Source organism: Cyrtonyx montezumae, unplaced genomic scaffold (assembly GCF_038088225.1).
Source record: "Cyrtonyx montezumae isolate F1298 unplaced genomic scaffold, pur_monq_1.0 scaffold_2, whole genome shotgun sequence".
Taxonomy (NCBI): domain Eukaryota; kingdom Metazoa; phylum Chordata; class Aves; order Galliformes; family Odontophoridae; genus Cyrtonyx; species Cyrtonyx montezumae.
Genome location: NW_027071936.1, coordinates 4,648,545 through 4,676,510, shown reverse-complemented (window position 1 = coordinate 4,676,510; position 27,966 = coordinate 4,648,545). Strand labels below are relative to the sequence as shown.

General features: G+C 40.8%; 1 protein-coding gene across 4 annotated transcripts in view; it reads right to left on the bottom strand.

Annotated features, from left to right (window-relative positions):
* TRIM2 (tripartite motif containing 2) overlaps nt 1-27,361 on the bottom strand; it is a 52,894-nt gene extending 25,533 nt beyond the window's left edge. Inside the window, exons 1-3 of one of the 4 annotated variants that reach the window (XM_065736265.1) lie at nt 27,167-27,361; nt 8,200-8,381; nt 5,962-6,199 (exon numbers count right to left, since the gene is read on the bottom strand). In XM_065736265.1, coding sequence (XP_065592337.1) covers nt 5,962-6,199; nt 8,200-8,333 — 372 coding nt within the window. In that variant the 5' untranslated portion in view covers nt 8,334-8,381; nt 27,167-27,361. Of the gene's footprint in view, nt 1-5,961; nt 6,200-8,199; nt 8,382-12,060; nt 12,425-16,002; nt 16,032-27,166 lie in introns of those variants that run through there. The other 3 variants (XM_065736264.1, XM_065736263.1, XM_065736266.1) reach the window with 3 other exon arrangements.
* Between the last annotated feature and the right edge of the window lie 605 nt (nt 27,362-27,966).

The following is a 27,966-nucleotide window of genomic DNA, read 5'->3' as shown; positions in this document are numbered from 1 at the left end:
TGTTAGAATCTAAGCTCTTAGATTACAGTTCAAAAAGAAACAAAGATTCTGCTCTGTTTGATGTCAGTAATCAAAGACTTTAAAAGGAATCTGTTATTCTTACGTATTCCCTAATAAAACACTCTTTAAAATGCATTTTATTCTACTGGGAAACATCACAACAGTAACCCAGGAAAATGGAACACTCAAGGCTAGCTCTAACATTGTCTCTATACAGTAGTAAGCTTTGGTCTCTACTACTCCATGAAATAATTCAAAGAAAAAAAATAAAAATAGAAAATCAGGACACTCAGGTCCCCTCATGAAATCAATCCTCAATCTCTACTAAGGGGCTGCCACAGAAAGGGTAAGCTTCAGCTGTTTTTTTCCTAACAGGGCAACGTGTGCAACACCAATACAAGTGAGATCACCAAACACCACGCTTATTTGCTACAGAAAAGCTTCATCAATGAACCAATGTGCTGTAGGGGAAAAGAGCTATATCCTATTACCAGTCCCTTAAAATCATCAAAACCCTTCATCTAAGATTATAATAAGAGCGCTGATCTACACTTGAAAGGGAAGATTGTTTCAACCTGCTATGTACCCAGTTAAACACTGCCTGGAGAATAAAAACTAAAAGTATTTGTATGCAACAAATGCCCTGAAATGTGAGTATATTCATGAAAGGAAAGAGACAGAAAAGTGCTGTGCCCAAAATAATATGCTAGTCGAAATGTGCAAATTCAGAATGATACATTCTTTTACAACTAGAAACTTCCTGAACACAAAGTATTTTAGTCTTATTTCAGAGTGTATAAGGAAACTCACAGTATTTGCTATAAAGAAAACCATTGGCATTCTCTTGCATTCAGACACAGCATAACTTGGTTAGTGTTTTTGGCACTCAGACCTCAGACTGAGGGGTATGCTGGAGATGTTGTTTGACATTAGGTGGTTACACGGGTAGAGTAGAACCAGCTGTTTTCAGGTGAGCAGAGGGACCTTTAACAGCTCTGTGCAAAGTAGATGGCTGTTCCTAGTCTTGAGAATTAGGAGAGAGAAGTAAGAACCACGATTTGCATATGGCTTATTAGCAATAACAGGGATTTTTCTCTGATAAGCTCCTCTCCTTCAAATGCCCATTCTTTCTTCTTATCACAGTTCACAAGACAGGAGATGCACATGCAGTGATGTGTTAGTTATTTGACTGCCACTTGTGTCAGCCACTTTAGAAACAAAGTAAAATCTGCCCCAAAAAGACTGGATATGATAGAATGTATCAGCAGGGAAAGAACACGTAGACCTGAACAACAACAGCTCCTATCAACAGGACTCCAACTAGTCTGAACTTAGCAGCCTTACAGCAGCAGATCTTCTGAGGCCTGGCAGTTACTTAGGTAGGGTTTAAAATGTGAATCACAGTGCACAGAGGAAGTCAGCTGGAGTTTATGATTTAAATTCTTTATAAAGGCTTCAAAAATTTGCAAAATAAAACATTAGGAAGCTAAGCATTTTTAGATGGCCATAGATGTTCATTTATTTTGAACCTGTGTCGTAAGTTCATCCTTCTACTTCTTCATAATTTAATACTCATATTCAGGACAAGTTCCTTACTATTTCAATATTTGTTATCTTTGGATTCAATGAAAGAATAATGCAGTATTTCTGTTTCCTATTAAATATTTCATAACAAACATAATTACATTTACATCTATTCAAGTGCCAGAGAAACAGAAGACAAAATGGTAATAGCAAGCAAGCAGACCATAAAGAGTTAAGATATGTGCCTGCAGAAAAATTGTCTCTTTGCCTCAGTCACATTCAGAATGGTTTGAGTGAAATAGCTCTCATTTCCCACGAAAGTCTTTGGGTTGTGCCATAGCTGAAGGAGAAAGAAAAGCTATTATTAATATGATTTGGGCTTGACATTGTTGGATAAGTTGATTCCCTATGATATTGATATTTCTTAATCAACAAAGATTCTTTTTTCATAATTCCTAAGTACAGACAGACACGTACTACTGACTTTTTTTCTCTCCCATTCCCTCCATGCCCAACATGAGCCTCCTATTTTGCGACATTCCCAGCAAGTTTTTCATGGTAACAGATTTGTTTCACGGAACAGCTCAGAAAAGAAAAACATTTGCCTGAACTCCTCTTGTCCAAGTGGATGGGAGCTCTAGGGTAGGCATGGTGTTCAACACTAGTTTACAGTGTATTTCCACTGGAGTCACAAAATCTGTCAATGAAAATGCTCCCACTAGATGTAATGAAACACAAGTTAATACCCACTGTGTTCTGAAATCCCATCCACTTGACTACATGTTAAACCAGACCAGGATATTTTAGCAAAAAGATCTAATTAGAGACCCATGCATGTCTTCACCACTGTAATTTAACTGAATTTATAGATTTTATTTTCATTTGCATAATCAAGGTTGCATATACTTCCAAAATGGATTTCACAAAGCCAAAGCATATTAATTCCAGCCCTTCAAAGTTCAGGTTTCAAGAAAAAGACTCTCAGCAATCCTAAGCCTCACTTATCCAAAATCACGTTTGAATAATCACATTGTTCACCTACTGCTTTGGATTTGTTTGAAATTAAAATAGTAGCAGAGGAAAAGGAGACATTTGCTCTTTGTCAGCCTTCTTCCTCATCTCTCACCTACGCTCAGTTCTGATCTCCCAGGGCTAGTATGTATGTTAAATTTGTATGTTATGTTTGGGCTTTTATACTCCTATCTGGTAAAATTTAGAGGATCAGAAGCCCAGGTTCTAAGTCTTCACTTTTGCCTACCTGGTTAGTAAACTGAAAGCTTTAAGCAGGTTTAAAATAAAAGTTCTGCAAAACTGTCATGACTTAAGTAACATGTTTACATTCAAGTAAATCACCCCAAATCCCTTGCACAACTTCTCAATTTAATCAAATATGATTATATCAGTCACACTACTGCTTCCTAACTGTGATATGTGTTTCTATTAAGGGAGAACAATATTTTGCCAGCATTAATGCTCAATAAAGGTAAGCTTTGACATTCTGACCTTTCATTTAACCCCAAAGACACACTGAATATTGTTTGCAGAGTACAAAATAAATAAATAAATAAATACACTACACCTGAATGTCACAAGTAAGTGAGATATTAAGAAGTATAGAAGCAAGGGAAAAAAAAGGTTTAAAAGGTATCTTCTGAAATGACTTCAGAATATGAAGGATAGGTGATTCCTTACTTTTCTAGCAGTAGTACACAGGTAGTAAGCAACAAAATTATGTCAATACATCAAGCTATTATAAGATATTTCAAGAAAAAAAGCTAGTCAAGAGATGAGAGACTTTTGTTAGAAGGTATTTAACAGTATTGGATATGCTCTCTTGTTGTAGTCTACAGACAGAAAATAAACTGCATTCGTAAAAGTGTAGATCTTAGGATCTAAGCTGTCTTTCACTACAAATTAGGGTAAGAGAAGGAAAAATAAAAAACAAACAAACAACGGCAGCTATAGGTGTTTAGCAACTGAGAATAAAGCCAATATTACTTCCATGTGTAGACAGAAGGTAAGAATCTTCTCTTAGGTTCAGAAGTTCCATTGTGCATGTGCCCTACTATCCCAATTTCACAAAGACATGCTTTTGTGCTCTTTGCTGGGTGAAGGAGGAAATAGTAGTTGATAGTTCAAGCAGAGTGAATCTATTATGTTAAGGTAGTACAAGCTGAGTTTCATTTGTCAAAAGCACATATGCAAAGATGACACAACAGAGGGTGAGTGGATGTGTGCAAAACGACTAGGATATGCACACAAGTATGGAAAACAGCAGTGTCAAGGAGACCAGATGGAAAGGAAAGTACCTAATCTACAGGGCCTGAGCAAGACCACGATAGAAAAAGACAGGAAAGTCAACATGAAAATAACTGAGCATCAGTTCCCATATGATTTTAATCACAGAGCCAGCATGGCTGGAGATACCAAAAAAGCTTGTTTAAACACAAACTTATTTCTAAACTAATGCAAAGAAAATCTGGCAGTATTTAAATAAAATACAGTTGCAAAATTTTCCCTTGGTAGTAGAAATAACAATGGATCTGACCCCAAGTATAATTATACCCAAAACAATTTGAAAAAAATGAATGACGAGAGGTGTCAGTGCAGAATGGCTGTCTCTTCTTTGCAGGCATTCTCATCCAGCTACCATCTAAGTTTCCTTCATTCAACCTCCAAGGCCCCCTGCAAAGTTGCTAGCAGCCAGGCATCTGCTCTTTGTCACACAGTGGCCTCATGCTATGTATCTAGAAAGCCAGCAAAAGTCTATGGCCTCAGTCATGATGAGGGTCCCCAAACTCTATCAGTTCTACAAATATATCTCAGCTCCTCCTATCACAAGGAGGAATGTAGGCAAGTTAGCTCTCAATCGCCTAGCAAAGGCTTTTAACTGGAGTTGTCTTCAGACTCCCCTCAGCTCCCTCCCAAATACTGGAGCGAGAAGATACTCCCATCACACTAGCATTGGAAGAGGCATGCTATGTTTCAAGGCAAGCACAGTAAACTGACTTAAGAGGACTTAGAAACTTACAAATGTTTCCTAGAAAGGAGATTTCAGAGAGGTATAAGGTGGCCCAATTTTCATTGCAGACAAGCTTTTTTATTTTCTAAGTACAGCCAAAGAATTACCAGCTGATAATGCAAAATGCAAAACAAGCAGGATCTTTGTTCTGATGTTTTCATGCATTTCACAATCAAATGATCAAATGGCTCCTATTACAACCACAACATCAGTAAAGAACTGTGATTCATCAATGATCATTGCCCTTAAAGGCAATTTAGAAAATACAAATGAAAACTAGAAATGTATTAATGAGAAACCACACATTAAAAAAGTTACACTACTTACACACAAATCAGGTTGTACGGTGTATCTGTTCTATAAGTCAACCTAATTGCAGCAGGTTAGCAAAGGAGAGGGAAACAAGCTGTTCCTGTGAGAGCAACCAATACTAACAACTGAATTATTCCTATATGATCTATAGGCCTAAACTGAGTTTCAAGTGAAACAATTCTGAGGAAGCTGTCTTCAAATACTGGCATACGTTTTTTTTGCTTGCACAGCAGTTTGAAACACAGCATGGCTCAGCCTTGTAGCGTGGTCTACTTACACACTTGCATAAGCCTGGCTGTGAGACAGGAGCTGATATGCTTACCATGAAGCCATACAGGTTAATGTTGAAAATGCTGATGTAAGCTGCAGAGTTGGAACTGTTCTTGCTACTACAATATGGGAGCACTTACTCTATTTGGGGGTTCTTGCCAATGAAATAGATACTGCTTGATGGTGTATGTGAGGGGATGCTAGGCAAATAACAAAGGTGGAGGAAAGAAACAAAGCAAAGCAGGACCGATACATGAGATGCGTAAAGCACTGCAGTGAAACAGAAGCATTTTGTTTTGAGTCTGCTGACCTAGAGCATCCTAAGCTGGAGTGCCCTTTTACTTTGTGCTGTGTTAACACACTCGCATACCTTTTTAGGACTGTCCCAGACCTTCCTGGGCCAATATGCAGATCAGTTTTGCTTATAAGGTGCTTGCTTCATACTGCCAAAACAAACCCACAGGTTCCCACAGCAATATCTGAGTCTGCAAGTCAGAGAGCTATGGAAACCCACTCCAAAGATGCAAAAGCACAAGGCTCGGTGCTTGTAGGGAAGCCATTTTGACCAAATGTGCTAGAAGACAGATTCATCCAAGATGAATGATAAAAAAAAATAATATCCTGACTTCTTTAAGATGCTCCACTAAATGTATCCGAGTCCTGCTAATTTTAAGAAGCCACCCGTCTTTACTGAAATACTGTAAATGTCAAAGAACTCACTTCATTTCAATCTTCTCCCCCTACCTCTAATTTAAAATAAAACACCTATGGCAAACTGGACCAGTCAGTACACATCAGTACCTGTGCATCTCACAGGAGTTTGTCTCACTTACATTTCCATCATGATTGGGGCAGGAGAGCGGTTTGCCTGCAGCAACAGCAGTGACAGTCTCCAAGATGGAGGACTCTTCAATGCTGTTCTCCGGTGTTCGCTGGAGGACATCCATCAGGTTGGTGATAAAGAAGTTGTTCTGGAGTGCAGAAACCCCTTTCTCTGGCAGAATGGAAGTCTGGCGGCACACTGGGCAAGAAAGGGTTAAGCTATGGGCTGGAATGTAATTCTGTAAGCACCTATGGGGAAGAGAGGTGGAAGGGGAGAAAGAGAGAGGGAAGCAGTCATCAAAGAGGAAAACACCCTCCCTTCATTTAAGAAATGATTTGAAAAGCACTGCCTCTACTTATAAAAGAAATAGAGTTCTTGGCTTCAGAATACTTTAGTATTACAGGGATTTTTTTTAACCTTTAAATCTTTTTTCTCTGCCACATAAAAAGGTTCAATAAGCCGAGATCACTGTAAGAGTTGTGTGCTTTCTCTGAGACATTCATGCTGAGTGGATCCGTTCTTAGAGATGTGTGCTGCTTCCTACTCTTAAGATAGTAAAAATGATAAACTAAACGATAAAATTTGACAGACAAGAAGTTATTGCATCAACCGATGGCTGACCTTTGTCTTCCCAATAGAATCTCCTTCATTAGCTTTTATCCGTGGGTTTAGTGTTTCAGACTTAAAACCTGGTCCCAATGAAGCCAATGGAAAATTTTCCATTTGTTTCAATTGGGAATGTCATTTGGCAGTTAGCCAGCATCAACAGACCTCATTCTGCTTTGTTCTTTACTACATAGAGAAGCACGCCTTAAGTTATCACAGTTCATGTTAAGGGAAGTTTGAGAGAATTTTTGGGTTTGTTTTTTTAATTGTCCTCTTCATTTTGGGAAGACTGATTTTTACAGAATAGAAACTTGACACAAAAATTCTGCAAGCCACAAAATGTGGCAGTTTCTGCTACTCTTGGATGGGAAAACAACTGTGCATCATGCAGCATTTGACTGCAACTGGCAGTTCAATAGTCTTGTGAGGATAGGAAGCTTTCTGAAAGCAGTACTTGGGCAGTCTGAAAGGCAAGCAGCACTACACCACATTCTTCACAAGATGCCAACCAATAAAGCACAGCCTTGCAGAGCTGTGTGACTCTCATCCACTTCCAAGGGCTTTGCTTGCACCACTCTTCACCCTCCCTTGGCAGCCCTTCTTCTAACCTCTCAGGGAGGACTCTGTGAAAGGAGAGCTTAGGCTTTGTGGATCAGCTGTATACTGGAGGAGTTCTTCCAAACTCTCTCCATAACCAGGTCAGCATAAGAGGATTATAGTGAAAACCAGAAGCTGACCTTAGGATTTACACATGAACTGAAGCCAAGAAACTTAAGACATGATGGTGAAAAATCCTGACTTCAGCAAGAGTTTCACTGCTGACTTCCATTATAGTTCCATTTTATAATCAGTCTCCTTCTACAAAAGACCGTCTTGTCTTACACACTCAGAAACTCACAATTGTTCTTGCATCCTATAAAATTCCATATGCCCACTGTGATTATAAGAAAGAGGTATTCTAAGTGGTTACACAAAGCATTATTTACTATAATTTTCCTACCATTCAACATATAACCCAAACAGCTGCATCCCACCATCAGATCAAGACCTCTAATCAACAATTCTTGCAGATGCTTATATTCTCTCCACAGTTTGAATGGATATTAAAATATCACCAGACATGTTCATGTCATTCAGCAGAATACAGTAGAAAACAGACTACAGTTTCTCCCCCATCACTTTTCAGAGAGGTTTTCCACTTCAGTCAACCAAGCTTGCAGAGTAATGAGGACACTTAATCACCAGTTATTAATAATGTATATATCGTGTCGAACCCTTGGACATTAAAGCATGGGATAGTTTTTTCTCTACTTATAAATCAACAAAGAAAGGCTTTTATTGTTTCTAATTAAGTATTAAGCAGTATAAATTAATTTGAGATCCAAATTCTGACCACCACCACCTCACACCTACTGGTGCAACTTTCATGACATTTACTTTCTATTTACTCTAGTATAAAGGGAATATAATCCAATATTATTGCTGCCTCTTTGTCCTGCCCAATGCAAATATCAGTTTCTACATCCCTGCTTCTCCAGCCTCTCCAGACTTTATATTCCCTTGACAACGTGTTTAAAAGTAAAAAGTCACTGTCCCCCCTGCAAGACAAATGTCTATTTAGAAGCATGAAGAAGGGACTTACCTCTCACAAAAAGTGTGCAGACAGGGCAGTACTTTGGGGTTCTTGTAACGGTCCAAGCATATGCTACAAATCAGAAACTGCTTGTCAATCTGACGGACCACAGGACTTGGGATGCTGGAGCCTTCACTGGCCATCCTAGACCACTGACATATGGGTCCTGTTCCCTTCTACCCTGCACACTGCTGGAGTTGGCAGCAGGAGAAGAAAAGAAGAAAGATGTCTTATATTCTCCATGAAATAAGGTAATCAACAACAAATCCACCCATATTTCATCCTTATTTTCATATTTTCATATAAGACAAATTAGAATTAAACTTCTAAAATATCTTATTGCTCATGAGAGCCTGGGAAACAGCCTATACCACCATACATAACACCTCTGTCTTAGCAGGCATTCTGGGAGCACATGTTACCTCTGAACTGTGAGAGTTACAGAACTGTCTGGTTTTTAAGACAACTCATGACAAAAATGTTTTTGTGCCAGAAGGCAAAGCCAGTGCTGAATAACACTGGATCTTACATCTACAGTACTTCTGGCTAAATGCTTTAACTGGAACTGCACCAGCCAAATGGCTGCATCACAGATAGTTTAAAAATGGTTCACCTAACACTTTTCCACCTCATCAGAGCTTGTTGTGCCAAAGATAGGACAGGTTTGGATTCAAGGAGGATCAAGTCAATCCTTGGCCTCTAGGCAGCTCAGGCTTTCCAAGACAGAAGTGACAAGCCCTCTGCTGCAGGTGCTGATCACGCTCATTTAAAGGTCACTTGATTCTGCATAGGTTTCTGCAGCCCATGACATTTATCAGCAGTGACACGTGATCTTCCTGTGCTGAATACACAACATGCTGCTCTGCCAGGGCTAAGCTGCTCTCCCTGAGCTGTGTATTGAGTCATGCAGGTATGGCTTACTTATTGCAGCGCACCAGTGGCTATTTCTAGGATTACAGCAGTGACCAAGGAAGAGACTGAACTGACCTCCTGGCAACAGAGCCCTGGAGATCTACCTCTCTGCTAGCAGCACAAAGTTAATCACAGCCACAGAGCAGTAACTGTGTGTACTCCGTGCACAAAACTGATGGGAGGTCCTTTTGTTTCCATTTTTTTTTTTTTCCCTGGAAAAGGGGAAACTGTAAGGCTAACAAATGCTACAATATTCGTGCAATGCAATGTTTGTTCATGACCCAAAAACATGCTATTTCAGAATAAATCCTTTGTTTCCCTTTCTTCCATTTCTTTTCCCACAGTAAGATAACAACGTGAATATTATATAAACATAAACTAATTTTGCTATCTAAATGCCATAAATCAGACATGCTAAACCTTGAGGTGTCAGTTACTAACCCACATTACTTTTTAAAAGCTAGAGTTAAAAAAAGCTTTACAAGAGGAGAAACGAAAATGCTCAACTTCACGTATGGGAGTAGGAAGGACACTATTCAATATGCATTACTGCATTCAGCTGTATCACATGCAGCTCTTCAGCAATGTGTTTCTAAATACAAACATTTTTACTATCAGCACAGCTGCATTTGCCTCTACATTCCCTACCAAGAGGGAGGGGGGTGAGAACACTAACAGTACAGGCAAGATAATCAGAATCAGGAGGACTTCTTATCAAAAGCACAGTTTCCAAACTGAACAGCTGTAAGTAACGAACAGCACAACTTTTTCCTTGTTATACATTAACCACAGACTACTAAAAAAATGTACCTAAGATACGAAAGGTCTTCCATATAGCTGCCTGTCATTTAATATAAGTTCTCTATTATGAATAATGTCATTCATTTTTCAGCCGTCAAGTACAGCTACCCCAGGAAACAATATTTATACAAGGAAAACTCACTGTTGCTTGAAAAATTTCATGCCCATTCAATCTGATCTTCATCCTCATTTTCTAAATTCCCCCAATCTCACTGCAGGTGACTCTTGGCATTTTATCCATAAGCCTTATCCCAGTCACTTTTATTTTCAGATGTTCACACTTCTAGTGTGAGAGCATTAGTGAAAGTTCAGAAATAAGTGTTTTTATTATTTGTTATTTTGTCTGGATCACAGCAGGCCATGATTGTCATTTTCCCCCTGTGCTCACATGAACAAGGCTTCAGTCATGCACCTCAAAACAGAATTTCACCAGCACATTTCAAGCTGTGGCCTTTATATGGTACAATAACTTTTTACACTAAGTTTCTCAAGTATGTTATTGCCAAGATTGAACATCTGATGCTGGAGCCTCCCTGAGCCAACTTCACCTTTGATGCAGTTTTGCTAAATGTGATGCAGTTCTGGACTATACAATTCAGTGAAAACTATTGTATAACCAAAGACTCTTGGAGGAAATGTTACACGTTTCATACAATCCACTTGAATTTAGACAAAGGCAGCATTTATTCTAATTAAGTGCAGTGCCTCAAAAATAGAACTAAGTCTCAGATGTATTGACAGTGGGAAATTTTGTCAAACATGACTGCTCTTTTAAGAGGAAAAACATTATACTTCTTTAGTAGCATATTCTGGACTTGGAACTTGCCACAGCTGATTTTTCAGAGGTTCATTTGCCTCACATCTAATAAATAGCAGCCAAAACACGACTCTTGAAATTAACTCTGAGAATCACTTTTCTGTATATTTGCACTTCAGAATTTAAAATGGAAAGCTAAAGGGTTTTGAAACCTTGCACCACACAAGACATAAAACCCCACCCATTTATCTATAAGAAGCACGCACTGGAAACCCACAACAGGTTTGCCAAATCTAGTGCAAAAAGGGGTTGGGAAAAGCGTACCCTCTGACACTGGGTTGAGGCTCTAGGATCGTTATCTTTCCAGCCACTTCAAAATTGACATTATTCTTTTTCCCTTCACTGTTAATTTCCATTCAAAATAAACTATACAGCAAAGAAAGGAGGAAACAATGGCTCTCTAAGCTAGCATAAATCCCGGCCCTGCTAACGCATGCATGCCTTCAGGAGCCAGCCAGGGTGTGGCCCCAGGCATTTGTGAAAGAAGTTCCACTATAATACGAGAAAAGGGGAAGAAATGTTCGGTACAGCCACAGTTCCAGAAGAGCTGCTTCAGATTAATCGAGTCATGTAACAGAAGTGCCCCTCACCTACAACTCTCTTTAAATTAGCTCTACAATTCTGCAACCGTTACCGAATTTTCTACCAGTTTTCGTGGTCCAGCAAAGAGACAACTGGAAAACTTGTAACTGACCATTTCCCAGGATTTATTTCTAAAAGAGCAGAACCCTCTGTTGCTGATACACTGCTATCACTGAACTCCACCCAGCCAGAACTGCAACAAGCCTGAAAACCTAGCCTGAGGAGAACAAACTGCTTGCAGCCTGTTCATCCTCCTCTTATCAATGGCATTCACAACCCAGAGGGTCTATTCATGTATTATGAATGAATAGGTTTCCAATGGCAACGCTTGCAAAGGAACAGTTAGGCCTGGGAGCTGTAAGAAAGGGTGGGGAACCTCAACAATCTCTCTTCAAACGCTGGGGGTGCTGGGATTTAAAACTCCTTAAAAACAGACACAACGCCTGCCCACACTTTTGTGGAATAAAGGACAGATCTGAGGATTTATAGCAGCACCCCAAAATCAGCCGATACAGAACACACCATGTAAATTAATAATCAGAATCGGTGCACAGCCCACTGTGGCTTGATAAACTGCATTTGCATTCGTTTCTCTCCCACTCTTGCCATCAGTTCGGTGCCTTGTTTAAAACACAATAACCCTCTTCACTGTTACAGCATGCAGAAACATAATGAACGACCGGAGCCAAAACAGAAGGAGCAACCCAGAAGCAGCCACCAGGAACAACACTGAGCAAACCTGAGCATTTTAAACCTACCCATCTTTGTAGAAAAACTGCTCAATCAATGCAGTGCTGAGGACAAAATCCTTGAAGGGATGGAGCTGCAGTTCCGCAGTAGTCCAAACGAATACAACATCATCTGTCAATATTTCAAGGGTCACGCGTAAAACCGGTAAAGGATCCCTATCACAGCACAGTCAGTACGAGAGGCACAGCGTATTTTGTGCCCTGAGGAACGACGCTCCATCCCACGAAGAGGACAGGTGGAAAGGAAAATGGAAGAATGAGAGGAAGCCCAGTGAAGCCGTCATGAATTTTTTTTTCCCCCGGGTCATTTACAAGTGAGAGACCCCTTCAGGATTCAAACCAATCAATCTTTATTTAGCACATCTTTTTCTCACTCGGCCCGTGTGGAAAGACTGCAGCAAATCGTGCAAGGGATTGTGGGATAGGGATGCAGCAGAGAGCTGCAACGAGATTCGCTGGGTGATTTTTTTTCCCTCCCTACTCAGCAATCAGCTGTTCCGAGGCTCTGTGCAGAGCCACTGAATTCAGTCACCAGAATGTTGTTACAGGATTAGCCAGCAGAGACAGCCACCACTGTGCATCTGGCATGGCAATGCAGCTGAGAAATACGCGCACAAATATTACTCTCAAATCGGAAGAGGGATTTAACTCCCACGGGGAGAGCGGCTCTTACACAGCCGCGCTACGGGAACGGCGACCACAGACAAACGAAAGCACTTTCACTGAGAGAGGCGGATAAAGCCCAGCACTTAATGAGCGCCTTCTGATTTTTCCAGGATTCACAGCGCTTCCCAGCTGCAACTTCCAGCAGCAGCAACAGACCCCACCTTTGTCCCTGCACGTTTCAAGCAGAGCCGAGGAAGCCGCGCAGAAAGCCGTGCTCCTGACACACAAACCAGCAGCAGTGCTTCACATCTAATTGTTTAATTGACCTGGCCCGACTCAAGACTTCATGGCACAACCGGTGAGCTCATACTGAAGGATCGAGAGGCACCAAGCCAGCCACCTGCTGAGCGCTCCTACGAGTGTTAATGCAGAGCTGCATTCCTTTCCTCTATTCACTGAGTGTAATAAAGAAATCAGAGATCGATTCAGATTTTACCAGATTGTTACCGAAGGAAATAAACAGATCCTTGTGTCAGTGCTTATTCTCAGCTATGCAATCTTGAACACACAGACAATACAGAAGCTAAGCAACATAGAATTAGCTTTGTCCTCCAGTATTACAGCTGGTGGGTTTTGCAGACAAGGTACTATTTGCATCTCTAAATACAGTGAATCTTTTCTTTTGAAAAACAAAAAAACACAAATCATATGCAAGTATTTCAGCTCTGTAAGACCAACAAAGCTTCCCACAAATAAAAGGGCACAAAAGTCCATTTGCATCAGGAATAAACAAACGCTGGTTTTAACGTTGGTCTGTGTTACTCTTAGAACAGATATAGTTATTTTAAAAATCACAGTTAAAAATGTTGTTCAACACTCCAAAAATGCAAGTTCTTGAACGTACTTCCTGCTTTCTTGGACTGACTGACTGCCGAGGTAAATAGTACTGGTAGTCATTTATCACAAATGAAATTTAAACTACTCGTTAAAAATACAGAATCCCTACACATCACTCATTTCCCATTGGGCAGTCCTTTCACCAGATCAGTTCATACATCACACAGATCCGGCCTGGTTTCCCTGAGTAATGCCCACAAAGCAAAAGCATGCTGTAATCCAGTTTATAACCTGAAATGAAACACCAGGCAGCACGCATGTGTGTGCTAGGATTTGGGGGACTTGTGCCAAAATACTGCTCCTCTCATTCCTCTGACAAGTGCTGAACTCTGTCATCGAGAATGCAGAGTGCTTCATTTTAGCTCCATGTTAAGCAGACTGAAAGAAGCGGGAATCAGCACAGCAGGATTCACAGTTTATAAAAAGGCCAGAGGATTTCAGGCACATCTTTTGAGAGGAGGGCATGGGGTTTTACTGTCGTTTCTTTCTGTGTTTGTTGTTGTTGTTGTTGTTGTTGCTGTTGTTGTTTTGTTGTTTTGTTTTGTTTTGTTTTCCCTTTTAAACTGTCTAGAGAATCCCAGTCCAAAGAACAAGATTTTTTTTTTAAACTTCCACAGCCCAGAGATCCAAGGTCTTTTGTTCCTGCCATCTGAACAACGCCACATTTTAAACAAAAATCGAGAACAATTTGCAACTCCCAGACCTGAGGTGGAAGACTCTTAGAAGCGTTATCAACATCACTCTGCTGCTTGCTTTTCCTTGCTATTTCTATCATTCCATTTACAAACACTAAAGCTCAAACTACTATTTCTCTTTACAGTCAAGGACTACATACCTGTCAAATCAGAGCCGATCCCATAGTGCACCTCATGGCCAAAGAAGACTGCAGGAGACAGAGCTACAGCCACTCTCACGGGGAGATACAGCTCCAAATGACAGATTGCTTCAAAGTGCAATTCTTATATAATTATCTCCAAGGAAGCTGCCTGCTGACACTGATCTTATATTCTGGAAATTATTCTGCTTCTTCAACAAAACAAAACCATGGGACTGTGGCAGGGAAAATGAGACAACCAAAAAATGAAAAACAAGATCTCATTTCCCTCGAGATTTTTATTCTTGCATGTTTAATGTTGACATGTGGATTTCTTCTCCCTTGTGAAGAGGAAATGGATTTGTGGCTCAGTGAACAATCTTGCACTTTACCCCACAACAGTTATCATCAGCCTGTTTCAAACAGGTTTATTGTATGTGTGTTTTGAGGTGGGGGAAGGGATTGGGGGGTCACTATTATTTTATTTATTTATTTATTTATTTTGAAAGAGAGAAAAGGGAGGGGTAAAAGAGAGAGGGAGAGAAATGAGAGGAAGGGAGGAAAGGAGGGAGAGAGAGGGAGAAGGAGAGAAAAAAAAAACAACACCAAATCCAACACAGCAATTTTCAGACCACAGCTATAGATTGCTGTATGCTCCCCCTAATATTAAATAAGTAATCCAAACATTTTAGGGTAAGATTAATGGTCTGAACTGTAGTCTCTACTTTATTTACTGAGGGAAGAGCAGTCAATCTGTTGTACAGATTTTAAGGTCAGCAGAAAAAAAAAGAAAAATTATTGGGTTAGCCCAGACTAAATGGCAAAATGATACAGTTCTATGAAGTAAGGCTGACTGGAAAATATGAGGTGGGACAGACCAGAAATCAATTACACAAGGTCATCCACTAGGAACAGGGCATAGCTTGGGAACACAAATGTAGGAAAGGGTGGGCTGCTCCAACCATCACCTGGCTCCGCACTGTTGATTTGACCCTGGCGCCAGGAAAGCAGGTGGGGTGAAACAACCAAGCTCTGTCATTGTGGGATTGTGCCCACACCAGGAATCACAGGGCCTTAGTCACCTTGATGGGGCAGTGGCAGTGCAATCAACCTTCACCTTTCTTGAAGCTGTGCATCCACACAGACCCAGCAGTTCCCACAGAGCAAGCACAGCCTGCAGCCTGAACTCACATGCTCCACCAGTCCAGTCTGTGATCCAGCCCACCAGATGCTCTTCCTCAAAGCTTGTGACCCAGCACGTGGCTTGTCACAAATGGGGAGGAAAAGAACTTGAAAGGTTTGCCAGGGATGTAATGCTGGGTTACTGGAGACATTCACAGACCTCACAGTCCCCAGTGTATGTCTTCCACTGCCTCTGCCACCTTATTCTGTTTCCTTCTGCTCACACACAGCTCAGCTTGCCAAGGCTTGCAGACAGCTCAGAGCAGTGGCTTCCCTTCTCTGCCAATGCTAGCTTGACTCACACAACAGCACTCCCTGCCTGTTTCTGGCATTGATGTCACAAGAAAAGCTGCACTAAGCACAAACTGCTTTTCTCTGCTTTGTGTTATTCTCTTTCCCCTTCTGGGTATTTGCCATTGAGATGGCAGGGCCAGGCACGGCAATGGGTTTACCTTCGGTACTACCATCACAAGTCCATGCCATTAATTAAATTTCTTTAAAAAAAAAAAAAAAAAAGCTCAGAGCTGCTAAAGACCAGAATAATGAGAATAGAAGCCATGGCTGTAAATTAAAGCTTAACAGTTTTACTTTTCTAATGCTTTTTCCTCCTTACTTTCCTGAGTTTGTAATCAAAGCCTGTAATAGGGTGCATGCCTGAAATAACTGAGTAGGCCTCCTATGACTCCAACATACTAATGCTCTATATCCTGCTGTGTAGAAGAGGAAAGAGTAACAGCTGGCATTAAAAAACCCCTTTCCTTTTGTCTCCCCCTCCGCAGAACCTCTGCCTCCTTCTGCAATACCTCTTAACTCTTTGGTGGTTCTGCTTCAATCCCTACAGACCCTGGGTTCCCACTACCCCAAACTCAGATGACCTAAGAGGAGACTTTCTGGTGGCTGCTCTGCACATGTCAAGGAACAAGACTGGCAACTTAAGAGTCACATCATCACATGATAATCACACAGCTGAGATTTGGTACTTACTTCAAGGCCATTTGACAGAGGTTTTCTGGACCTCATTGGGGATAGGGCCTAGCACAATTATTCCAACAGCACTGGAGTTCACCAGGGTTTACTATGCCTGCAAGGACAATCTGAGTGCACGGAGTGTAAGTCCAGGAGTCCTGAACTAAATGACCAGTTATTCCAAAGAAGATTTGAGAGAGAAGAGACAAGAAATGAAGGGAAAAAAATGCAACCCAAGGAACACAACAGGATTATACTATAATATATCAGATCAAATATCAACCTCAGATATTTTGTTTACTAAACATAGTAAGGGTTTTAAAACAACATATTCTCAGGTGAGCTATTTTTAAAAATAAAAATCCACAGGGAAACAGCTTGAAGTAATTATTTTAGGAGCTAAATGTTCTGATGGTGTAAGTAAAAAGATTTTAAATTCTACTCTTGGAACCCAGAGCAGATAGTCAGAGCATCTATGCCAACACAATTTCTACCCTGATTAATTTTCTAAGTGCCATTAATGTGGCTCATACAATTGTACATTTTTTTACATTTTTTACCTATTTCACAGACAGAGCTGTGTTGAGCCTTTATAGATATGCAAGCTCAAAAAAAATCCAAAACAAAACAAAAAAAAAAAAAAAGCTGAGCTGAGACAAAAAACTATTTCTCAAAATCACTGCAGCTTCTATAAACATCTGTTCTGAAACACTACTTGAAATAAAATTGTTGTATGAAGTCTCTATATTAATCACTGTTAACCCCTCCAGGCACAGGACATCAGGCAGTACAAACAAGAAGTAAGAGGCAGAGCTGGGATCTCTTTGGGAAGAAATCCTTGGCCTTTTCTACATGCTGTTAGATATAACATACACTGAAAAATAAGCATTTTCTTCAGAGCTGCTGAGTAATGTCCAGAAAAGTAAAAGGTAGCTGCAAATTCTTGATCCCTTTGGTACCTGAGCAATGAAGGCTGAACTCCTCAGAGACCACCCCCTCCAATCTCTCCTAAAGCACTGCTCTGGACCTACCCCATGTTGCATCTCTCCTTAATAGCACAGTTGTGAGCTTCTCTCATCCAAGAGAGATGACACACAACAGATACCCGAGTTCAGTCACATATTCCCTGCTGACATCTCCTCTGCTTCCATTTCCATTTACCTTTGTTGGATTCTTGTGAATTAGCACAAAGTTCAAGTCAGCAAGGGTCAGGACAACACCCAGCTCTCACCGTGTGCCACACAACTTCTACACCAAATTAACACAGAGACTGACAGCCCTTTTGTTCCATGTTTTTCTTTCTTTTTTTTTTTAATGTTGTTTTTCTTTTGCAACCTTCAAAACACCACAGCTCAGCAGAAATAGTGTGTGGAAAATAAACTCAGAGAAAAATTAGATGCTTCACAGCAAGAAACAGCAAATGGAATATAAACATTCAAAAAGCAAACAACAGGCAGAAAGCACAGGAATCTCCATAGCACAGTCTGGGTAAATAAGGTGCCTGAGCAGATAGTGTTTCTGCCAAAAGCAAGTACAGGAGAGGGACTAGGAAGGATTGGAGGGGGGGGGGAGAGCCCCTCTCCAGTCCCTACACAGGCTGAATTAAGGTTCACATACCCTCCAGTACTCACACTGTTTAAGTGATAAAATATTGCAGCCTGCATCTTCGTATTTACCTGAGCTTTTGCACAATGTCCACCTCATTTTCTTGTTCAGAGCCCAACAGAGATGTTACCTTCTATGTCTAAGTCTTCTGAACCAAAACGTCTTTCAAACACAGAGGTATGTCTAAGCATACGTACTGTGCATGGGTTCAGAGAAGCCCTCAGTCAAGAGTTAAGGGGCAGGCAGAGGTTTACCCAGGCAGGCTCCTTATGCCGGTAATAACACAACTGAACTTTCCCAGCACTAGGTAAACACACTGTTGCACACACCAGCCATTCTGGCAGCACCGGTTACAGTGCAGCAGTGTCAGAATAACCTTGGGAAGAGAAGCTCCATGGTTATAACGGCTGCAGGCACAGAAGTGAAACCAACCAAACTACAGTAACAGAAAGCAATTGATGGCTGCCCCGGAGAGCTCCAAGCATGCAGAATCCAAGCCCGTCAGCTGCTGTCTCCTCTTCCACACTCACAGGTTACTCCACATGACTTAGCCTTAGTAAGCTCCAGCACTTCAAGACTTGGGAACACCCAATGGCTAAACTTCACCAAGTGAGCACGCCTTTCCAGTCTGCAGCAAGGACACTGGTTTGCTGACACCACTTCTGTGCTCCTATTTAAAGACCTGCTGTTATGGGGAAAAGCTGGAACTTTTTCTACAGCAAAGATGAGGCATTCCTCAGATCTTGTGCCTTATCTGCAGAAATGCACCACTTCCCAGTGTGCATTACCATGGCAATTTCACTACAGCCACAGTAAGATGTTACCATGTCCAAGGCTCCCACAGGGGCACTGGAAGGCTGAACAAAAGGAAATTCTCAGCCAGCCTTCTGCAAAAATTGCCTTCTCAGGAGACCCTCATACACACCTTCCTGCATTAATAACAGTCTCTTAAGAGTGGCATCCTTATTTACAAAGTAATAGCAAAATATGAGGAAAGTGGAACCAGTCATATGACATTGCTTTTAAGACTCTCAAGCTGAAGCAGGATGCACAGTATATACATGAAGCATATATGAATTCATATATACAGCTGATACCCAGTATCATCAAAACACTGGCATCCTTAGAGGAGTATGTGAAGTAACCAGTTGTAGGCACTGCTATCAGAAGTAATAGAAAAAAATCCTTGTGGGAAACCAGATACAAATACAGCATACAAACTGCACTATTTCAGGTGCTCAACTTCTTTTCCAGCTCAAGTACCACAGTAAGCAGGCTATATGATACATTTCAAATGAATATTCTTGGAATGCTGAGTTACATTTTATTCACAATTTATTTCTTATTCGCAATCAATATCTGTTGCACGTTTTTCTTTTTTTCTCACTGGCCATAGAAGAGAAGCTCCTTTAAGGCTACCAGTAAGGTGCTGGATACTCCATCCTGTGATCTACGAAACTTACTGTAGCAGAATGATACAGCTTTGAATATATTGCACTCATTCTGGGATTAAAGATCTTTAACTATAGAGAAACCACCTCTACCAGAAGCAGAGCTGGAAGCACAAATCACTGAATATGAAAGAACACTCTGAGGACTACCATTATTTGTTCTTATGCTCTTCTGCAGTCATCTACCATCAGCCACCATTCAAATTACAAGGCTGAGCTAAATTTATGTCTGATTTGACCCAGTCATAGCTTCAAAATACTTGGTGTAGACATCATAGGAGCTGCCATAGCAGCCACTCCCTTTTGCCAGAGCTTACGAATAATAATAGCGGCTACAGGGCTGTTATTGCTTAGCAGAGCCCTGCCATTTCATATCAGGTGAAAACAAATCCATTGGACAGCTGCCTTAATATACTACTTCTGTATGAAGAATGTCACTGAAGGTCACAGCGCATCTGTAGCAAGGTTCTAAATCATATGAACAAGACACACAACAATAGAGATTGACTGGCCATCACCACAAAGACAGAAAATATTTATAGTAAATACATTTTATAAATTTTTATAACCCAGCATTTCTCCTCGCCTCATCCTTTCTTTTCAAAAACAGTTCATCCTTAAGAAAAATAAAGAGACAAAAACCTTGAATGGTATTTCCTGAATGGTATTTCTTGACATTTGTTCCACTTTCTTGCACAAGTACTCTATTATTATTATTATGCCAATGTGACTCCCATCCACAAGAAGCACTGTAAGGAGGATCCGGGGAACTACAGGCCTATCAGCCTGACTTCGGTACCAGGGAAAGTAATTGAGCAAATCGTCTTGGGTGAGATCACACGGCACATGTGTGATATCTGAGGGATCAGGCCCAGCTAGCATGGGTTCGTGAAAGGCAGGCCATGCTTGACCAACCTTATCTCCTACAACTGGGTGACCAGTCTGGTAGATGAGGGAAAGGCTGTTGATGTAGTCTACCCTGACTTCAGCAAAGCCTTTGACACTGTCTCTCACAGTATTCTACTGCAGAAACTGGCTGCCTGCGGCCTGGACAGGTATACCCTTCTTTGAGTAAGGAACTGGCTAGAGAGCCATGCCCAGTGGGAGTGGTTAATGGAGTTAAGCCCAGCTGGTGACCCATTACAAGTGGTGGTGTCCCTCAGGGGGTCGGTATTGGGGCCCATCTTGTTTAATATCTTTACTGATGACCTGGATGAGGGCACTGAGTGTACCCTCGGTAAGTTTGCAGATGACAGAAAGTTGGGAGGTGGAATCAATCTGCCTGAGGATAGGGAGGCCCTCCAGAGGGATCTGGACAAGCTGGATCACTGAGCTGAGGTTCAGCAAGGTCAAGCAACAGGTCCTGCACTTTGGCCGCAATAACCCCATGCAGCGCTATAGGCTTGGGGATGACTGAAGAGGAAAGGGGTGCTGGTTGATGCTCGGCTGAACATGAGCTGACACTGTGCTCAGGTGGCCAAGAGGATGAATGGCATCCTGGCCTGCATCAGAAATAGCGTGGCCAACAGGAGAAAGGAGGTAATCATCCCCCTGTACTCAGCACTAGTGAGGCCATGCTTCGAGTACTGCATTCAGTTTTGGGCCCCTCACTACAAGAAGGACATTGAGGCCCTGGAACGTGTCCAGAGAAGGGCAACAAAACTGGTGAGGGGTCTGGAGCACAAGTCTTATGAGGAGCAACTGAGGGAGCTGGGACTGTTCAGTCTGGAGGAGGCTCAGGGGAGACCTCACTGTACTCTACAACGTCGTGAAGGGAAGCTGTGATGAGGAGGGGAATTGACCTCTTCTTCCAGGCAATAAACAGGACCCAAGGAAATGGCCACAAGTTGTACCAGAGAAGGTTTAGACTGGACACAAGGAAAAACTTTCTCAGAGAGCGGTCAGGCACTGGAATGGCCTGGACATGGAGTCACCATCCCTGGCCAGTGTTCAACAGGCATTTGGATGAGGAGCTACAAGATATGGTTTAGTAGCTTGTGGTAGCAATGGGAATTGGTGGATGGTTGGACTGAACTATCTTGTTGTGGTTCTATGATTATTCTAAATACAACACAATTGAGCTTGAGGAAATTAGGCCTTTATTGCTGCCCTGATTCTCATTTCAAAGCTGACCACTTCTCCCAACATAAGTCCCCTCCAGAGGGTAACACCCTCCGGGCATGCCTTCTACAAGTACACATACCAGGGTAAAACAATGATAGTTGCTCATAGGGTGAAGGCAACCATTCAACAACTCAGATGTGCATCCCAGAAGCTCAATATGGGAAGAAGCCTTCCTACTATTCTTACCTGGAATAAAGACTGTACAACACACATCTTCTTATGAAAACAAACACAGGAAATTATTTGTAAAAATATTTTTTTTCCTTTTTTCTTTTTTCCCATCCAAATACATTGGGAAGATCACATGCTAACTCATATCATAGTATTGTCTCAGTAACACTCAGGACAAAAGAACCCAGATGGCATGAAATTAGATTGTGGTCCTACCTGATTTCTTGGGTCCTAGGTTTTCCAGCTCTTACAGACTCCAATTACTTAAGCTCTAAATATAACAAGAAACACCTACAGACACTTGTGAGTGTTAATCCCTGAATGTTTATACTATCACTTCTACAAACATGGGTATTAGAGAAGAGAAAGTTTAACAGGGTATTTCATGAATACTGTTTCTCCATTGGAAGAGAGGAAAAAAAAAAAACCCATGGTGTAAATACACACAAACTGTGTTCACTATTTCTCTTTTTTCTTTTCCTCCAGTTTGTGTGCACTGCAAAGGCATAATCTTATCCCTAGCAGTCATTTTAGTTCCTGAGGAACTTCTAAGCATCTTTTTACAGTAAGTACAACATAAAACTGTTCTCCAAAGAACTAGAGAAAAAAGAACATCTTTTCTTTTGGAAACTGTGCTTCTTAAAGAGAAGGCAAATTCTCCAATAATAGAGACCATGGGTCAAACATGGTACACATACTAGGTTTCTCCAAGGACCACTGTAGAATTTAAGGCATTTGGAGGCACACAAAGTCATAATTGTTGGAATCTTTGCAAGAGTATTTCCAAGTTCAGCAAAATCTTCCAAATGCAATCTTTTTTATTTTATTGAATTTTCCACCTGGAACGGGTCTGTAAGTAACAGCATCAAGTGCATTTTTTTCTTTAACATTCTACCACTTTTTTTGAGGGTTTATTCTTCTGCAGAAGTGGCAGGAGCACCTTCCTATTAGCAGGAGTTACGCAGTTCAGGATAACCCAACCATGGCTCTTTCCATGTTAAATAAACTCTAAGCACTTCACAAAACTTACTGGTAGATAGCACATACCTCCAAGCTCAAAATATTCCAAATCAACTAAACTTTGACATTGGTTGAGGCAGGTACAGAATAAACTTTCACAGAGACTGAAGTCTACATTTTTCCTTTAAGCCATCACTCCACATTATAACTTTTCACATGACAAGTTAAATGAAGGGACAGCTAGCATTCAACACTTATTAAAAAATAAATAAATAAAATAGGGGAATGGAAAATAATGGAAAGAAAAAAACCCAAACAGTCAGAGTAGCTTTACATGACAAAATATGGAAAGTCATCCAGAAATAAACCAATCATACACATGTTTAGGCAGACTAGTAGCACTAAAACAAATAAATCTATACTGGATTAGGATCAGGCATATTGCTGAACATTTCATCTCATGCATTTAAAGCATTTAGAATGGTTTAAAATTGAAATTGCATCTACTCCAATCTTGGCGTCTCTTTTGCAGAAAGCATTCCTCCTGACGTGAAGCCCTTAGATGCATCTAATTAACGACTACCAACCTGCATCCCAGACTGAAAACATTCAGCACTATTGAAGTGAAAGAGAATAAGTAACACTGTTACATCTGAACAGAAGTGCTGTCCAGAAAAAGCAGAGTTGTCAAAGTACTTCCAGGGATCCTTTTAGGCTGTAGATAATTAAAACACATTTTTGTATCCTTTGCCCTCTCCAGGGTGCAAGGCATAGTCTTAAAGCTTGGATTTAACACCTAAGAGTAAAGCAACATAGCCATTTCTGCAGCAGTTTGTAAACTACTGCAGCAGTAGTATATATAGAATATTTTTTTATGTCAACCAGATTTCCATGTAACATAAGAGGTGCCAGAACACATGCTGTAAACATTTTGCACATATCCATGATTAGCAACCTTCTTAATTTAGCCACACTGTTTTTAGCCTCACCATAGCTAACTAGCAGCAAGGCAGATGCAGTCAGCTAACATCTACCTGCCACACTAGCTGTTCACAGCCTCAAGAAGTATATCCCAATTGTTATTTCAATTCCTCCTTTTGAACATGATTCGCCTTTGAATTTGTGCCTCAAAGCCTAGCTGGTAAGCAGGAAGGCTGCCTGGTGGCCAGCAGACCTCTCAGCTGATTCAATCCCCTGCTTTCCCCATTAGAATGGCATGCTATGTCACTTATTTCATTTCACACTGTTCCAGTTACAAACTAAATTTCTACTTCCATTTTTTAAAATAAGCAACTCCTAATCCAAACAGAGCAAAAACAAAACAAAAAAACAAAACTGTTAAGAGAAGTGACATGCAATGTCGGAATATGTCTACAGATTCTGTGACAGAAAAGGTTCACAAACTTTATCACAGAATCACAGAATCATTAAGTTTGGAAGAAATCACTAAGATCATCTACTACAACTGTCAGCCTATCACCACTATCCCTGCTAACCCATGTCACTCAGTGTGCAGCCTACCCTTTTCTTGAAAATCCCCAAGGATGGAGAAAACATTAGAAAAAATGGTAGAAAGTTGTAGACAAGTCACTTTAGTATTATACTTTAGAGTAGAAATATTTAGTTATTTAAATCACATAAATGAAACCTGGTTCTCATAGCAATAAAATGGTTCAGAAAGGTTGATAAATGCCATTTGCATTTCTCCAAATGTCAACGTGAATTCTGCTCTGTGTGAGCTGGACTTCATTTGAGTTGTTCAAAAAACAAGGGACTCCATTTCTCACTAAACAAGAATCCTTCCAATTTGCATTTGACTGACATTTGCAGCCAAGCAGCTCCTACTACTGTAGACACCAGTCACCTTACAGCACATCAGCAGTCCACTCTCACTGGGTCATTTAAACACAAGAGCAGGCCCAAACAGAAGTAGCACATCTTAAAATAATAAGCTATCAAACATGGAGACACAAAGAGATGGAAACTTATTTATATGAATGATAGGCCCTGTTCTTCTCCTGCCAATAATTAGATACTTTAATAAATAATTACTATTTACTTGTTTTAGAGACTTTTGTTTTGTTCGTGATACATGATCAGCTGTTTTTTATTTTTTATTTTTTTTTCCTTAAACTACAACCTACAATCTCCAGAAATAGCATACCTAATTCTGGTTGAAGGTGTCAGCTAAACATAGCCTCAGTGACTGTGCATTCTATTCTAACAGTCATGGGATTTCTTCAACATAGTCACTGAAACCCGACTAAAAAAGCAAGTTCATATATGCTATCATGCAAATTATGGGTGGCTAGATGTCCAGAAGAAAGTTTTTAGGGTTTTAGGGCTATGGAGAAAAACAAAAAACAAACAAAAAAAAACAACCTCAAGAGTTTGTAGATTCAGAATTAATGGATTTTATAACACAGAACACTGCAGTGTCCTTAAAACAATAAATGTTAAGAATTCTTCTTTTCTACAGCACAATTGTATTTATCATTAAGAGCTGGAATTTACTGTTTGGAGTAAAGATGTGTTTGCTGCTAAACAGGTAGTTCAGCTGTACTTGTATCCTGAGGCACATTTAATTTTAATGAGACGATATGCTTGCCAGCTGATCAAATCCAATTTTTTCACATTTGGCTCTAGGACCCCTCCCAGTATACCATACATCGTGCCTTTGTTTTTGTATAAATTGATGTGTCTAGACATGGTATTACATTTCTCTAAAACCACATATTCAATATTTTATGCAGACAATTTAATTTCAGCTTTACTACAGTAATGTGCAACACCTTGTTCTCTGAATAAGAACACCCAGATCTTTCCACTTCATTTAATTCTCTCATTTTCCTTGAAGGAATCAGGAGGATCACTGCATTTATGTAAGGTGTCCAAATCCTAGTTCTGTTATGAATTAATGAATTTCTATCAGGCAAAGACAGACCCAACATGTTTTTGAGATGGCTTCAAGCACCGATTATCTGTGATTTTCCAGGAAACAACCTGACCTTCAAGGTGAGATTGATAGAAAAAAGACTACTACCATGACTTTGGGAAATCCCCCAGCTGCACTGCCACCTTTGTTCAAGTAAGACCTAACTTCCCAAACACTGTGCATACTGCTGGACATAGCAGAATTCAGTGTTCATGCATGCTGTCATGCCATGGACATTGCTTGCCTCATACCTTGCCTCAAAAACAAGATTCCACTGAACTCCTATTAGGAAATAACTTCCAAAAAGATGACAAAGAGTTAAGTCCCAACCCACACACCTGACACAATAAAGGTATTAAACATAATGTGTATGTGATATATGTCCCAAAGCTCTCATTGCCATCACTGGTCAGCTCCTGCATGAGCAGAAGTGCAGAATTTTAAGGAAAGGACTTCTGATGAGTACATCAGAATAGTTGGCCACAGAACTGTTATCCAGGTAATAAATCCATCACCCTCTAAGGCAAACGGTCTCAGGGTACGACAGGAGGCAGCTTCTCTCATACCATGTCCTTAATGAATGCATACTTAGTCACCGTGCTTTTGCCATAGTTTTGTTACACACATGCAAATGAACATTGATGTAATTGCTTTGCCCTGACGAATATTTGACTTCAGGGTGATTATTGCCTTATTCTTTGTACATTAACGTGTGTTGGTGAATTGTAATTTTTTGCTCTTACTTAAGCCCATCAATCTTCCTGACAGCCTGCCCAGAATGCATTTTGAAAATAGTAAAATAAAAGTGGCATGGGGAGGGAGGGGAGGGATGCTTAGCAGGGGAGTTAAGCATCGGGTAATAGCTTAACTTGTTCTTCACAAATGCCCAGTATGGCAGCTTTAAAGTCAGCTGCCAACTTCATAAAACCCAACACCTATGAGAAGTAAAACTCTCCCTCCTAATTATAGCTCGACACTATCCTCTCCGCTTAATAGAGTCATTATTTTGCTTCGAATAAACATCACTATTTATTTCCTAGGCAAGCTGCTTGGTTTTGTTTCAATTATTTCTTCTAAATATTAAAGAGCAGGAAACATTTGTTTTCCCCTGTCACATCCCGTCCTCCTTACACAGCATCACACAGCCCCCTTTGAAACGCTGGCACTTCTAGCAAGCTCAACACACAGTTCAATCAAAACATTTGCTATTGCATTTGTCAACCACAAACGAATTTCTGCAAGCGCTCTGAAAAGGTTTAAAGGTTCTGACAGCCACCGCAAGTCGAGCTAGTACGACTGCCAAGGAAAGGTGTCAAGGCACTCAGCCTCCACCGCTGTTACCCCGCGTGCAGGAAGAGAAGACAAAGCACTCGCTACTCCGAACAGTGCGAAAGGGTAACTTACATCGTTCTGAGAAACACTGGGAAAGGACCGCTGTGGTTTCTTCAGTATTTTACACTGATGTTAGCAGAGAAGACAGTCAAAAACACCTAAAGGAATCTCTCTTTTTAATTCTCTCTCTGTTCATTTACTCTGGAGTCGCTCAGTCTGAAGAAATCCAACAGCCAAAAGTTTATCCCCACGTATTTCCGAGTGATATGGCCGACTCTCCTTGGACACGTACCAATGATGCAGTAAAAATAGACAAAGGGGGGGGGGGGGGGGGGGGGAAGGGAAGAAGCAATCTAGCTTGAGCCTGAATCTTCTTAACTCAGTGTTTTCTGTAAAAAGCTGCTCTTATGTCAGAAGCTCCCATCCCTGCACTAACTTGCAGAGCACAGACTCATCCATCTGGTTTTCATAAATTGCAAATTACAAGCAAAGCAGGGAACGTACGCAGCCCGGTTTTAGCACAGCTCCCCAGGCACCAGCCTTACAAGTAACCTGACGTACAAAGGCTTTGAAAATAAAACAGTCAGCTCCACACCGGTCCGCTCTCTTGCACGGAGGCGGTTGGCTAACCAGCCCCCACCAACCCCCAGCAGCACACTGCCGTGGGAGGTGTCGGGGCAGCGCACGCCTCCAGCGAAACAAAGCGTGCCTGCAGCTTTCCTCCCAGCACGAACAGCCTTTCCAGAAAGGAAATTTAAAAGACATACATAATAAATAAATAAATAACACTCCCCCCCCCCCAAAAAAAAAAAAAAAAAAAAAAAAAAAAAAAAAAAACCAACCAACCAAACAAAAAACCATCGAATAAAAAG